The 16033-nt window shown below is 39.9% G+C and overlaps 1 protein-coding gene across 1 annotated transcript; it reads right to left on the bottom strand.

Moving 5' to 3' along the window:
• Window positions 1-7024: 7024 nt before the first annotated feature.
• LOC123805636 (putative olfactory receptor 52P1) lies at window positions 7025-7972 on the bottom strand. Its single transcript, XM_045818327.1, has one exon. The coding sequence runs from the start codon at window positions 7970-7972 to the stop codon at window positions 7025-7027; it is 948 nt and encodes a 315-aa protein (XP_045674283.1).
• Window positions 7973-16033: the final 8061 nt, after the last annotated feature.

The raw sequence follows: 16033 nt of genomic DNA, 5'->3' as shown, positions 1-16033 counted from the left end.
TTATAGAAACCAGAATGTATGTCTCAAATTCTTCAAAGCCAAGTCTTCCCAAGCAGATTAATGTACATTGCACTTGGACTGGCCATGGGCAAATAGTTTCCTACTAACCCTCTGTAAAGAGCTATTTTTTGCCTTTTATAGAGGGGAGAAGTCTACAGAGATTGACTTAATGTGAAATTGCTATGAATTTACTCAGAGTAATGTAAAATTATGATTAATGCAAAATTATCCATGTTGTAAATTTTTGTAGATTAGAGCAACATAAGGAAAATGGCCATTTAAGAGATATCCTCCCGAATTCTTTCCATATCCTCCCATGGGCAGTGTAAGAGGATAATTTGAGGGAGATAGGAGAGACATGGAGGTCAATGGCATATCTGAAAAAGGAAAGAGCGTGAAAGGGAGAGAGGACTCGAAAAGAAGAGCATTGACTACCTTCCTGGACCTCACTATCATGTAGTGGGCCTTGCTGGGGAGTTGTCTTGCTTTTATCCTTGTATTAAGAAATGCTGCTAGTTTCTGTTGTTTTGTTCTGTTTTTAGAACTGTGCCAAGAAAAAGCAGCAATTTTCAAACATCAGAAATGTAGTGTAGTTTTCAAATTCCAGTCTGATTCCAAGTACTCCTCAAACCTTGATGTATAAAGACTTAAAAGGCTCTTGAGTGAATGAATAAATAAACAATGTTTCTATTATGACTAGAGCACTGAGAGTTTATATTTTCTTGTGATCAAGTATTTGTAATATGGTTAGATCCACATTCTGAGGTTGCTTGAGTCTATATGAGGCAGAAGCCCACATTTAGTGGCAGATTTCTTGATTTTGTCTTTTAAGAAAACATCTCACCAAGGGTAGACTAAGTTTCTGTGTTTCTAAAACTGACAACTCTGTCAGGCAGGACCTGTAAAGATGTAAATATTAATATTCATACATTTATTCTGATGTCAATACTTAGCACTTGATGAGTGAGCCATTCCCATGCATAAGATAATGAAAGGAATTCCTGCAGCATTAATAGCTCTCACCTTTCAGTTATTTATTATTTTTCTTTCTTCCTCAGGATAGTTTTTAAAATTGATCCCTTATTTTAAAAAAATCATGAGGTATGATTGACACACAAAAAGCTGTACATACTTAATGTATACAACTTGATGACTTTGGAGATAAGAGCTACTCTATCACATAGTGCCTGTAGTAAAAAATATTGTATTTTATAATAAACATTTTGCTAAGATGCAGACCTAACATTGTGTCCTTCTCTCTCTCTCTCTCTTACACATGCACACACACACACACACACACAAATACTAAAAAGGTAGGAGGAAACTTTTGTAGGTGGTGACTATAGTTTTACAGGTCCCTTTTTTGTTGGTATTGTCTACTTGACATTTTTTCAGAAAAGGTGAACCCTCTTCTGAAAGTACATTTCAGTGAAAGTAGATTTGCAGCAATGCATACTTGAGCTTTTGTGTCTAGAGGGCACTGCTTTGGTCATCTTTGCCTCTCATTAGTGTAACACACACAATTATACCTCCAAAAGGCTTGATTTATTGTGGCTAGAATTAGGAAACAGCAGATTCCTAATATATAATCCAACCAGTACTGTAAGAGTGAATATACTAACATACAAAACCTAAAATATAATCAGAAATGCATGACAACATTTAGTCTGTCCCCTTGCCATCAGGCAGGATCATACTCTGTAATTAGCACCAGCTTCATCTTCAGTCCATAAAGGAGAAGGTGTGGTGCACACAGCCAGTCAGAGGCAGAGCCTCCAATTGATCTTTCAGCCCTGATCCTCCTCCTGCTATCCCATGTTTCTGCTCACCTACAACAAAACTCATTCCACTTGTTGTTCCCTTGATTTCTCTTGTGTTCATACCAATCAGGTTTTTGTCTTTCATCACTATGCTGAAATGGCTTTTGTCAGAGTTCCAATTCCACTTGTTGATATTTTATCCATTGGCCTATTGGCAGCCTTTGAAGCAATTGGTCACTCTCTTCACATTGTAATACTTTGTCACTTTTCCTCCACGATACACTCTCTTGCTTTTCCCCAATATCTCTCTGGGTCTTTCATTCTCAGACTCCTTAACTGTTCCCTCACTGTACCAAATTCAGTTTGTTCAGCCTGGATCTGTGTATTTGCCCTGATGGCTGTATGGTCAGGCAGCCAGAGGGTCCTGAGAGTTGCTTGTGCTGTTCTTGAGGTTGCAGAGCCAAGTTGCTCCTGTCGCTGCTATTCCCATTTGTCCCAAGCTGCAGGGCCTGCTGCTCCCAGTCTCTCATGTTCCTAACACATCCTGACGTCACAGCACCTCATGTTTTTGCTGGAATTATTGCATGCCTTTTGGGTCTGGCTGAGGCTTCCCTGTTGCTTCTGAAGATTGAAATGTCATGGAACCTGCTTAGGCATTTACACATTTGCAACCTGGAAGTACAAGGGAATTAACTCACTATAGTATGACTTTAACCAATGGAAGGTAAGGAGTAATCAGATAAATTATCTTTCTCCCCACCCCTCCCATTATGGTCTGTGTGGAAATGAACCGTTCGTTCAATAGAGCCCTTTGGAAGACATCCCAGGGCTGAGTCTCCCAGTATCTCCCAGGATACTGAGCAATCAGTTCATGGCAAGGTTGGTGGCAGCTGAGTGATGCACTCCTTTCTTGCCTCACTCCTTTTCCACCCTTCATTCCTGACAAGATAGTACACTCTCCAATATAGTGTGTGCATGTGTAGTTTTACCCTCATTTTTAAAGAAAACTCAACCTAAGACAGTTGATAAAAGGAATGACCCTTAAAAGTAAATTCTCAGGGTAGTATTATGTCAGTTGATTGTATATGAGTCTGAAAATATCAGGGATCACATTGTTGATGGTTAATAAGGTGTTAATAACACATGTCTTACAGTGAGGTACATTTACTAAAAATTTTGCATTATTAGTTGGAATGAGGTAAAGACAAAAGGAAATGCTTGGATAGAGAGAGGCTGGAGTGCTTTATTGGCATGAGGACATGGTAATTTTAAGGATTGTGGTGTGGGTTGATTGATTTTTGATGGCACTGGGAGCTTGCAAAAATAAAATGATAGGTCTGTGCCATCCAACTAACTTCACTAACTTAAAACATGATGCAAAAGACAGGGGTCTTCTATGGTAGCTTTAAAGGAGACACTAAATTCCTGTAGCCAGAGGACAGACTGCTGAAAATCAAGTCCAGAGTGGCAGAAATATAAAGAACACTGAATCAATTCAGGATAAATAGGTCATCTACGTCAATTCCCTAATTGGGAATTAGGAAATTCCCTAATAGAAAAAGTGTGGGGCCTTAAGAGAAAGAAATGAAGCATTTTGGTGAATGTGCCTGAACTACTGGACCTTCAATATCTTCTGAATTTTTCAGGCTGGCTGAAGCACCTTCCTTACCTTGCCAGAAGAGAATAGTTTCTCTTTGCCTGACCCCAAGCAGGTACTTTGCAGGAACTTTCATGTTTCCTTCGAGATCCACTCATTGCTCTCCATTGCTTCCGAACCAGGTTATATCTTAGAACTGTGTTAGTGGAGAAATACAGTACTTGGCTCTAGAGAGAATAACTTACATGCAAAGAAAATTATAGAATATATAAATATGGTATATTTCTTATATTTCACCCACAGAGAAATACAGAGATCTTTGAACTATAGCTGACAAACATTGTATCAACATAATAAAATTTAATAAAATTCCTACACAAATATTTTTTACTTCATCAATTCATTCCCTTCTTTGCTGTCTTTTCCTCTTCTGACCTTGTATTCTGGGGTGGGTCAGGCTCTGTATATTACTCTTACGACTTTGGAAACTGTCTCCATCTCTTGGCAAAACTGAAGGTTGTCTTAACCTACTTCACAAGGACATTCTTCTGATTCCAGCCACCAAGATATCTAGTATCTATTTTCTGATTTTTCAGATGGCCCAGGCAGCCATTTTACTCATTGCTACCCATTACTTCAAAGAATTGATTAATAGCAATAACTTGTTTAAGCCCACCTAATCGCTCTTTTCAATAGGAAATAATGTTGGTCCCAGGTCTATTGGAGTTACAAAACAGAGAAAAGTGGTATCCTGAGAAAGGTTTAGGCCCCTAATCCTTCTGTGAGAATGCTTAAAGAGCAGATGTCAAAAAGGACCAAAAAACCCCAAGGGGTCCTAAAACTGACCCTCAGGTGAGAACAGGTGGGCCTGAGGAGAAGACAAGACAACAGAACAGAACATGTTATAATGGATCAGCTGGACCAGAATGAAAGGAGGAGAGAGTGCAGTGATCCTGGCCACAAGGTGCAACTTGTCCTGAATCAAAAGGTCAGAGACTGCATCTGAGAAAGTCACTGAACAGTAACTTTATTTAGAGTAGCATCTCTGATATCAGCAATTTCCTGGTGTTAGGAAGACAGAGTTTGACATTTAAGTTTCACTAAATTGGGAGGAATTGGTAACATCTCAGTTTTTGATTAAAACTTCAGAAAGGCTGTGCCTTAATAGTACTTCTGAGTACTAAGGGCTATGATTTCAGAATAAGAGTAAAATGAAATAATAAAGTCTTAATAGAGCCTGAAGTTAAACCTCATAGGATCAAGATTTCACAGACCCATCAATGTTAACTATGAATGCTAGATAAAAATGAAAAAGTCTTCAAAAAAAGGTAAGAGAATCATCATATTTTTCAAAGCATCATTTAGAATGTCTAGTATATATTGAAAAATTACTATATATACTACAAAAGCATAATCAGAGAAAAGTGACAAAGAAAGACTTCTGATAACCCACATTTTAGAAATAGCTGACAAACATGTTATTTATAAAAATAGTTTGAATAATCTACCAGAAAAGGATAAATGGGTAGATTATTTGGGGATTTAAGGAGAAAGTTAGAAATATATTTAAAAAATCAAATAAAAATTCTAGGCCTGTAAATATACACGAAGTAAAAAAATATCATAGTTGGAAATAACATCAGATTGGACAATGCAAAATAAAAGATCAGTGAACTTGAAGACCAAGTTAATCAAACAGAGAGAAGAGTTAAAATATATGAACTGAGTAACATTTATTGTGTGTCTAAGGAGTCCGACATATATGTATTTAAAGTCCCAGAAGGAGAGGAAAAGGAATTCAACACAAAAATTGGTGAACTAATGGAAAACATTTTCTAAATTTAGTTGCAAAATTATAAAATTAACCCACTGACCCAGGAAATTCAGTGAGTCCCAAACAAAAGGAATACAAAGAAAATTACACTGAAACATCAAACTGATGAAAATCAAATATAAAGAGAAAAAATGTAACAGAAGCCAGTTCAAAAATTACACATATGGGAGCAAGGATAAAAATGATGACTGACTTTCATTATAAAAAATGAGATAAAAAACAAAGGAACAAAATGTTTAAAGTACTAGAAGGAAGAATAAACCTGTCAATCTAGAATTCTATAGTTGGCAAAAAAAATTATAAAAAATAAATAAGGGCATTTCATAAAAAAGCTGAGAGAATTTCTTAGTAACAAACATGCACTGCAAGAATGCTAAAAAGAAATACTGTATGAAAATTTGGATAAATAAAGACAAAAATGGGGAGTGCAAGGGCATTACTTGGAAGGAACACATGGAAACTTTCTGGGATTATGAAAATAATCTGTATCTTAATTAAGATGGTGGTTATAATAATGTATATATCTTTAGAGATCATAAAACTATGTACTTAATATATGCATTTTATTTTAGGTAAGTTATACCTCATTAAAAAATGTTTTTTTCTCAGAGGGTGGGCATCTCCAGACAGGAGGTACTCTTTCTCAGCACCCATGGTTCCTGTGTTTACCCTAATCATATTGGTTAATTTGGGCTGGCTGCTTTCTCCTTACATGTAAATAAACTTTGATTGATAATGAGCAGTCATGTTAAGAGAGGGATGTGTGACCTAATCAGGGCCATATCCCTAGATTTTAGTAATATATTTGCTTATTCCTCTATACAATAGATACAGCTTGCCCATGATTCTTTGTTTATTTATTTGTCCCCATAGCCCATTGCTAAGTGCTCTGACTCTGTCACTGTTAGTTTACAAAGTGGCCCCTGTACACAGAGGGCAGGGAGAGACCAAAGAAAGAGGCAGACCACTCCAGTTGGGTAGGTAGCAGTTTAATAGGCAAGGGAACTTACACACAGTTCTTGTCTTGGGCAATTGCAAGATGAATAGTTCTCTGCACTCATCCAACAGAATCTCATATAGAGACCTTAACTGGGTTCAGTCATATATTCAGTCTGGACAGCCTCGATAATGCATTACTTTCTCAAGACCATGTTCTTGGAACAGCTTCCACTGTGGGGACAGTAGGCAGAGTGTACATTCCATGGATAGGGGAAGAGGTGTGGAGCCTTACATTGCCTGGGTCCAGCTCAACAGTCAACCAGCAGTCACATCCTCTTGTTTATCTCCCCCAACAATCTCCTTGCTTCTCAAATTTTCTCTCTCTTTCTCTCCTCTGTCTCTGTCTCTGTCTCTGTCTCTGTCTGTCTCTGTCTCTGTCTCTTTCTCTCTCTCATTTCTCCTGTCAGGCTTAAAGCTTACTAAGGAAGGTATCCATGTATCCCTATCAGGGTAAAAACACCTGACTGTGGGTGATAGTTATTTTTCCTTGTCAGACCAGTAGTCATATATTTCTCATTTTATCAAGGTCTTCTGGAAGGTAGGAACCAGGTCAGAACAGCAGAGCAGGGTTCCCTGGGAGGCCAGCATGAGCTTGGTAACCATGTTTCCCATTAGACAGGGCCTCCCAGAGCTTTGTAACAATATCTATATCACAAGTGGGAAACATCTGGTGGCTCTTACCCCCTCAGATTTGTGTTAAACCTCCTTATCAGATAAGAATATCACTGAATGGGAGTTTCTTTCTTTCCACCATGCTGGTAGCCACTGATACCTTATATATCTTTCCCAAAGGCTAAGGGAAGAGGATAGATTTCTGGGCTGGGGTTGAAGAGTTTACGACTGAGAAGGGCCCCTCTTCAGTAGTCGGAAAGCCCCGTCCCGGATCTGCTTGGTCTTCATGCCATAGATGATGGGGTTGAGCATGGGTGGTACAACAAGGTAGAGATCAGCCAGGAGGATGTGGATGTGCCGGGGCACATTCTGGCCAAAGCGCTGTGTGTAGAATGAGAAGAGTCCCGGTGTATAGAAGAGAAGGATGACACCCAGGTGGGAGCCACAGGTACCAAAGGTCTTAGCCCTTGCTTCCTTAGAGGAGAGACTTAATACAGCCTGGAAGATGAGTGCATAGGAGATAGCAATGCAGATGGAGTCAGTGCCCACCACCAGTGTGGCGGCGGTGATGCCATAGATGTTGTTTGGCTGTGTGCCCCCACAAGCCAGCTTCACCACAGCCATGTGCTCACAGTAGGAGTGGGCAACCATTCGACTACAGTAGCTCAACCTTGCCAGTAAGCAGGTGAGTGGGGTCATGAGCCCCAAGCCACGAAACACAGCAGCAGCCCCCAGCTTGCCCACAGCTTCTAGAGGCAGCAATGACCCATAACGCAGTGGCCAGCAGATGGCCAAGTAGCGGTCAAAGGCCATTGCTAGCAGTATACCAGATTCTACAGCTGAGAAACCATGGATAAAAAACATCTGAGCAGCACAGGCTTCAAAGGCGATCTCAGCAGCATTTGCCCAAAAGAGTGCGAGGAGCTTGGGCACCATAGAAGTACAGAGCACCAGGTCAATGATGGATAGCATGCATAGGAACAGATACATGGGCTGGTGCAGCACAGGCTCTGAATGCACCACCAGTAGCACCACCGTGTTGCCGAGCACTGCCAGGGTATACATGGAACAGAAGGGAAACGCAATCCAAAAGTGGGATTTCTCCAGGCCAGGAATTCCCATCAGCAGGAAAGAGTTTGGGTTCTGATGGCTGTGGTTTGTGAATTCCATAGCCAGGTCAAGTTTGGGTGGGTATAGAAGACCTCACTGCCTTGCTCTTAGATATGGAAAACCCTGAGAGATCAAGCCATTGGGATTTATTCTCATGCTGTGGCTGAAATTGAAATGGTAGCAGGAAATATTAGAATTAGGCTTCATGAAAAAACATCCACAATGAGAAGATTATAGAACACTAGGAAATGATTCAAGGCAGGAGGTGAAGTTTTCACTTTGAGGGTTCAAGAGAGTCCTTAGCATTTGTGTCTAATTCAATGATGTCATGGTTATAGAATCCTCTCCATGGTGAAGGTGAGAGGCTAGAGACATTTAAAGCTTTCTTCTTTTTGCCTGTGAACCATCTTCTGCCTATACTTTGTTATTCTCCTCTGAATCATTTGCCTGTATGACAGAATAAGGGTAATGTAATAATAAAGTTCAGGCATATTGGATGGAATACTCAAATGTGGTTACATTTCAAGATGGAAAATCAGAACTGAGGGGAAGATAGGGAAAATAAGGAGATTTTGGATGAGTTTTTCAAGTCATTGAACCTATGGTTACTCATAGATGAGGCTCAGAACCTGGGTTTTAACCAGGAACAGCAAAACACATAGTGAGGGGCTGAATTTCATGTAGCTTGCTATAGCCATAACATCACTAGGCTCATGTTTGGTTTTTTTTTTTGTTTGTTTGTTTCTCATGTCAGTACTAGATGCCTTGCTTGCCTTAGGTGTCTGGTATGGATGCTGGTAGAAACAGGTGAGGTCATGCAGAATTGGTCAGTGGTAGGTGTTAGGCTGATTTGGCCATAATATGTAATGTGATAAGGCTATTGAGAGATGATTGCATATAAAGTGTATTTTCTTATAGAAATCAAAGTACATGAAAGAAAGAGGGGGTAAAAAGTGAATTTTAATCATTGGGAACAAAATTATTCACTGTAAGCAAATATAGAGACTAACTGGTCAAATGACAGTACTGAGCTTCCACACATATCCACCCCATCTCTTTGTCCATTACCCATACTCTCTATATCCCCTCATCTTCCCTCACCTATATGTGCCTTCTCATTTTTTCTTGAATCCACTAGACAGCCAGTGATTGAGAATTTGAAAAAGAGGGGAGATTAATAGAAAACTTAAGAAGGGGACATTAGAGGGAGGGGAGATGAGGATGAAAAGATAAGAAAGAATAAGAAATTGACATAAGAGAGAGTAGAAAAGAGCAGGGGGAGAGAGAGAGGGAGATTTCACACTGGTTTCTAATATAATGGAATGTGATGGCGTTCTGGTTGCTAGTTGCAACAGACATAGTTAACGAACTGGACCCTCTGGAGATAGCCCATTTGTGTTCTTTACCTTAAGCTGCAATATCTTTGAAATCCTTTGCATCAGCTATCCATACCCAGAGAGAGAGGCAGGAAGAAGGGAAGGAACCCTGGACCAGGATGCTTATTTTCCCATCTCAGCACCAACTGTAGCTGTTACTGTGATATTGAACAAATTGTCTTGTCTCTCTTTGACTCATTATCCCCTCTTCCACGTGTTTCTATTTTCTCTTCTGTGCTATCTCCCTCCCTCAGTTTCTATCATTCAGCCTTGGTCTGAACATAGTCTGAGGGATTTCAGTTTAGGTGGTGGCCGAAGGGTCAAGAACAGAAAAATCTGAGTTGGTGGTGGGGAAGACTTTATCAAACAGTACATGTAAAACTGGTCCATTGTATGAATGAGCATGCCATATATTTAGCTGAGCATGTGATTGTCTATATATATTGCTGTGCAAAATGTATGAATAAGGCTACACTCAGAAGACAGGTATGGTTAGGTAAGAAATTGTTTTTGGAGTGTCTATGCTTCAGTGCTCTTTCTTTGGTGCGGAGAAAATGGAGAACTGAATTACCCAGCCATAAATGAGGCAGCCTTCCTTACTTCTCTCCCTTTTCATCTTCCACTCAGCCTTTTAATAATTGGGTTAAGTTTCATCAGTTCCTGAGCAACCACTCAAACAACTTTTACTCAATCTCTGTAGCTATACAGCACAATGATCTCAAAGCTCACTGTGCTTCAGTCCCATTTGCACAGGTGGGGAAAATGAAGTTGGAAAAGCATATGTTGAGCATAAAATGCCTATATTCCAGGAAAGAGATCAAGGTCAATGTGAAGGCCTTGGGGTTCTCACTTCCTGGCCCTCTCACTAATATTTGATTTAGAACTCATGAGAAATGCTCAGGACTAGAAGATTATAGGGCACTGGGAAATGATGCAAAACAGGAGGTGGGTTATCATCACCAGTGTTCAAAGGAGCTTTTGCCACTTCTGTTTGATTCAATGATCTCTGGGCTGTGGGCTGGGAAGTAAGTGGCATGGCTGCAGAACCCTCTCCACGGTAAAGGTGAATGGCTAGGGACGCTTACAGCTTTCTTCTTCTTGTTGGTGAACCTTCTTCTGCTATACCCTACTGTTATTTTCTTCTGATTCATCTCCCTCTGGAGGTCAGGCAAAGAGAAACTTCCAGCCTCTTTCAGATGACTCACCCAGAATAACTACTTTTATGCTCCACAGTTCCCTTTGTTCTGAATTACATTAACATTTGGTATAAGAAAGGCTTTACTTAAAATATAGGGGTGGACCCTGGCTGGTGTAGCTCAGTGGATTGAGCATGGGCCTGTGAACCAAAGGGTCCTGGTTTGATTCCCAGTCAGGGCACATGCCTGGGTTGCAGGCTGAGTCCCCAGTAGGGAGCGCGCTAGAGGCAACCACACATTGGTGTTTCTCTCCCTTTCTCCCTCCCTCGCTTCCCCATTCTCTAAAAATAAATAAAATCTTTCAAAAAATAAAATATAGGGGTGGGAAAAATTAGGTTAATAATAACAATAATATAATAATAAATAAATAATAATACAAGAATAAACTCTGTGTTTTGTGTATTTACAACAGTAAACTTACTTTTGCATACCTTTGTATATAAGAATAGAAACTCAAGTACCTGGAACAAGAGAAGGAGAATGTTCTTCATCAATGGAGGTGCTCATGAGCTTTTGGAAGCTACTTACCAAGAAGTCAACATTCATTAGTGGAAGGCTGCTGTGAGGAATTATTATAGGAGATACTTATCTGAAGAGCAAAGCACTATCTAGCACAGTGTGATTCACTTGTAAGTCCCTTTTATTGACACTATCTTAGTGTCAGTCAGGTCTTTGGTCTGACTATAGTGTGCCTATTATAGAGTTGAACAGATAGACAGACTTACCAGGTTTAGGGAAGGGAGTGGTAGTGGAGTGTTAGATGCTGTAGGGTTTAGAGTGTGAGGATCAAAAGAACTGGAGTATTTATCCTGTGATTAGGGCCTTAGCAGAGACTAAACATTCCCTGGGGATAAAAGCACTAGAAGGACCTCTGAGATGGTGGAAAGAGGTGGAAAATTCAAGTTAGGTCATTTGGGCCATGGTGGGGTAGAAGGGAAAGATAGGATAACAGAAAAGATCTACGCTGAAAGTTCAGTTTGGGTAAGAAGGAGAAGGGGGAGATTGCAAATAATTCTAAAGCCTTTTTCATATAGGAACACGTTTTAGAATATTTTGCTAATTTTGCTTTTTCTCCTATCCCCTCCCATCTGTCCAAAATATTTGTCTTTCAGTGTTTCTTTTGGACAAGCTACTTCTCTGCATGCTTTCTTCATCTGTAAAATGAGGAGGCAATGAATATTAAATAAGATAATATATGCAAAGCATTTACCATTTTGCCTGGTCTGTGCCAAGTGCTCAATAAAAAGCATAACTTTTATTTCATTATTTTATTTAATTCAGTGATCACTGATTGAACATCTGTTATATGCAAAGGACTATAGTAGATGTTAGGGCACAGAACTGAAGGGTGATGCCCCTGTTCTCAGGAGGTTATGGTCTGATTTGGAAGATGGGCAGACAGATGGAAATTAATTAAAATTCAATGATATATATGTTGACATAAAAAAGACACAGAGGCCCATTCATAAAGGAAAGGGTTAGCTCTGTAAAAGTTAGTCAAGAATTTAGGGTTTAGAAATTTAAGGTGAGCTTGGAGGAAGGGGACACACTGGGGAGAGAGGACAGAATGTGTAAAACACAGCAGGAAGGGGATATGGGTATCTTCTGGGAACCATTCATCTCAGTTCAGAGTTGACATTTTCACGAGTCTTCTCTGATACTCCGGTTCACCATTGGGTGTTCTCTCTCTTTTCTTGTCCACAAAACATCTTATCAGATGCTGTTTTCCTGATACTGCCCACGTTAAACCTTGTGAGTACAACCTTAGGTAAGTTAAGTAACAACTCTTAGTCTCTTGTTCCCCATCTGTAAAAATGGGGAGGACTGTCATAAGATGTTACATATAAGATATTTAATACAGTGCCTGGAACATAGCAAGTTTCCTAAAGATTTTTGTTGTTACTATGATTACATTATCTTTCAGTTAGCTTCAACACAATGGGTTTTATAAAGGCTGAAGTCAAGGTGAGTTCTCTCTCTCTCTGATAGTGCTTCAAATGATGATGTCATGATGATGTTAGTTTTTTGGAGAAGGCTGTTAAATAAGCAGACAGGATTTTAATCAAATGTAGGTCAGGCAGAGAAGCTGGATTTTAGACAATTAGTAAGTCAACAAACATGTATTGATGACTTTGTACCTGACATTGTCTTGGAGATACAAAGAATTGAAAAGATCCCTGCATTCAGGAGCTTTCAATGCATGCAGGTGGTAGAGGGAAGCATTAGGGGAGGATAATGTGGCCCAGGTGATAGAGAGGAAGGTGGAGACTTTGTTCTCTAAACATATAGATTCCCTGGAGAGCAAGGAGGAATGATACTTTAATAATTAAGTTTTAGGAGAGCTGAGTTTTGGCCTTTCCCCATTTAGGTCTTCCAGAGATATAATTGATACTAATAGAGGGAATAAGTAACAATAGCAGATAAATGAGGTGACTCTTAATTTTTTTGCTTGTACCACAGTGCTCAGAACCAAACCTGAGATTTCGGATATCTAGATGAGGCTCAGGGATAAACATGGCTAGTAATTGTTCATTTATGATACTATTGTGCAGATTTTTATTCAACCAAAAATATTTACTCGACATTTATTACTGAGCACCTATTATGTACCAACATTTCCCTAAGTACTAAGTGCAAGATCCTTTGGTAAGGATCTTGATAAAATGAGTGAGCAAGACAAGAAGCTGCATGTAGGGCAGTACTCGAGGCAGGGGGAGCAACAGATGTACAGATCTTGAGGTGTGGACTGTGGTGAATTTGAGGGATAGCATCAGGCTAGTTGCTGGAATGGAGTGACTGAAAAAAGAAGGTAAGAGATAAATTTGGAGGGGTAACCGAGGTCCAGATTATATTTGAAGGTTGGTGGATAGCTATTGGAAAAGTTTGAACAGGATTGTGTTAGGCTGTGACTTAAGTTTCAAAAGGTCTACTCTGGATGCTATACTAGTACAAAGAGACAGGGGTAAGAGACGGAATCTAGTTTGAAAGTCATTGTTATAGCCAGAGAGTGGAATGATGGTGGTTTGAACCAGAGGGGCAGCAGTAGAGGCAATGAAAAGTCATTACACAGGGTATGGTTTGAAGATGTAACAGATAGCATTTATTGATGGACTGGTATTATTAATGGTTAATAATTATTGGATATTAATGGATAGCAACATTGATAACTATTCCCTCCCAAATTATGAGAGGTGAGCAGGAATGGCATTATTGTCCCTACATAATAAATAGAGAAACAATCCAAGGTACAGAGAGGTTGATTGCCTCATTAAGGTCACAGACTGGGACTCAAACCCAAATTTCCCATTCAGCCTTAGCTTACAGCTCTGTTCACAAATAAAACAACATCAGAAAGCCAAACCAGTTTAGACAAATAAAAAAATGAATAGATAACGTTGACTTTAGTTACGACTGAATCTCATCTTTTAAAAGTCACAATCCAAAATGGGGTTTCCTCAAAAAATTGCAAATAGAACTACCACACCACCCAGTAATCGCATTTTGCGTATTTATCCAAAGAAAACAAAAACACTAATATGAAAAGGTATATAAACCTCTATGTTCATTGCAGCATTATTTACAATAGTCAAAATATGGAAGAAATGTAGGTGTCCATCAATAGATAAATGGAAAAAGATGTGGTGTATATATAAAATGGAACATCACTCAGCAATGAAATATAAAGAAACCCTGCCATTTGCAACAACATAGATAGACCTAAAGGGTATTATACTAAGTAAAAAAGTCAGACAGAAAAAAGCAAATACAGTGTGATTTTACTTATGTGCAGAATCTAACCCCCCCCACAAAACCAACCAACCAACCAACCAAACAACCAACCAGACAAACAAACAAACAAACAAAATAATACAAAACAGAAACAGACTCAGATACAGAGAACAAATTTATGGTTGCCAGAGGAGAGGCGGGTATGGGATGGGTGAAAGGAGTGGAGGGGAGTAAGAGGTACAAACTTCCAGTTATAAAATAAGTCACAGGGATATAATGTGTAACATAGAGAATATAGTCAATAATATTGTAATAACTTTGGTGACAGATGGCTACTGAACTTACTGTGGTGTCCACATCATAAGGTATATAAAACTCAAATCGCTGTGTTGTACACCTGGAACTAATATAATATAATATTATATGTAAGCTATACTTTAATGAATCATAAATTAAAAACAAAAACAAAAACTCAAGGACTTCCGGCAAGATGGAGGAATAGGTGGACGCACCATACCTCCTTGCACATCCAAGATTAGAACAACAATAATTTACAGATAGAATATCACTCAGAACTGATAGAGGATTTATTTGAATGGAAGTTGGACAGCCAAGAAGTTGAAGTAGACCCATACATCCAGACTGGTAGGAGATGACGAGCTGGGCGGGCTCGGGACTGGCGCGGGTCGGTGGCGCGCGGAGGTCCGGGAAAATTTGGCGCAAAATCGGCGTAACAGCTATCCAGGGTGCAAGAACGCAGCGGTGATCCCTGAGTACGCAAGCTGTGGCTGGCAGACCCAGTGAGGCAGCGATTGTGGACCAGGGCAGAGCTCGCAGCCCAGGATCCCAAAGAAGGGTCTGAGCCCAGGAGAACGGAACTACCGCCATTGTTCCCTTCCACTCCCGCCCCCGCCCCCACATATAACGTCACAATCTAGCGATCGGGGTGCCCAGCCCCGGTGAACACCTAAGGCTCCACCCCCCACCGTAACAAGAGCGACCAGACTGAAAAAAAAAAAAAGGAGAGACAGGGAAAGACATAAGACATGTTTCCAACAGAACAGATCAGTCCCCCCAGGACTCATCCTTTTGAGCGACCAAGAAATAGCCAATCTATCAGATGCACAGTTCAAAACACTGGTGATCAGAAAGCTCACGGAATTGGTTGATTTTGGGCGCAATTTAGATGAAAGGATGCAGGTTACCATAAAAGAGATGCAGGAAGATATGCGGAGGAGAGCCAAGGAAGGAATCTGAGTCTCAAAACAATACAGTGGACCAGAAGGAAGATAGAATCAACCAAGCAGGAAAGCATGATGAAATAAGAATTCAAAAAATCAAGGAAAAGCTTAAGAGCATCCAGGACACCTTTAAACATTCCAATATCCAAATTATAGGGGTACCAGAATGGGAAGGAGAAAAGCAACAGATTGAGCACGTATTTGAACAAATAATAAAAGAGAACTTCCCCAATCTGGCAAAGGGAACAGTCTTCCAAGAAATCCAAGAAGCTCAGAGAGCCCCAAAGAAGTTGGACCCAAGAAGAAACACACCAAGACACATCATAATTACATTAGCCAAGGTAAAAATAAAGGAGAGAATCCTAGAAGCAGCAAGAGATAAGGGGACAGTAACCTACAAAGGAGTTCCCATCAGATTGTCAGCTGATTTCTCCAAAGAGACCTTACAGGCAAGAAGGGGCTGGAAAGAAATATTCCAAGTCATGAAAGACAAGGACCTACATCCCAGATTGCTCTATCCAGCAAAGCTCTCATTTAGAGTGGAAGGGAAGATAAAGTGCTTTTCAGATAAGGTCAAGT

The sequence above is a fragment of the Phyllostomus hastatus genome, unplaced genomic scaffold, assembly GCF_019186645.2.
Source record: "Phyllostomus hastatus isolate PE091 unplaced genomic scaffold, TTU_PhHast_1.1 phas_scaffold_317, whole genome shotgun sequence".
Classification (NCBI taxonomy): Eukaryota; Metazoa; Chordata; class Mammalia; order Chiroptera; family Phyllostomidae; genus Phyllostomus; species Phyllostomus hastatus.
This window is presented reverse-complemented; position numbering and strand designations above follow the sequence as displayed.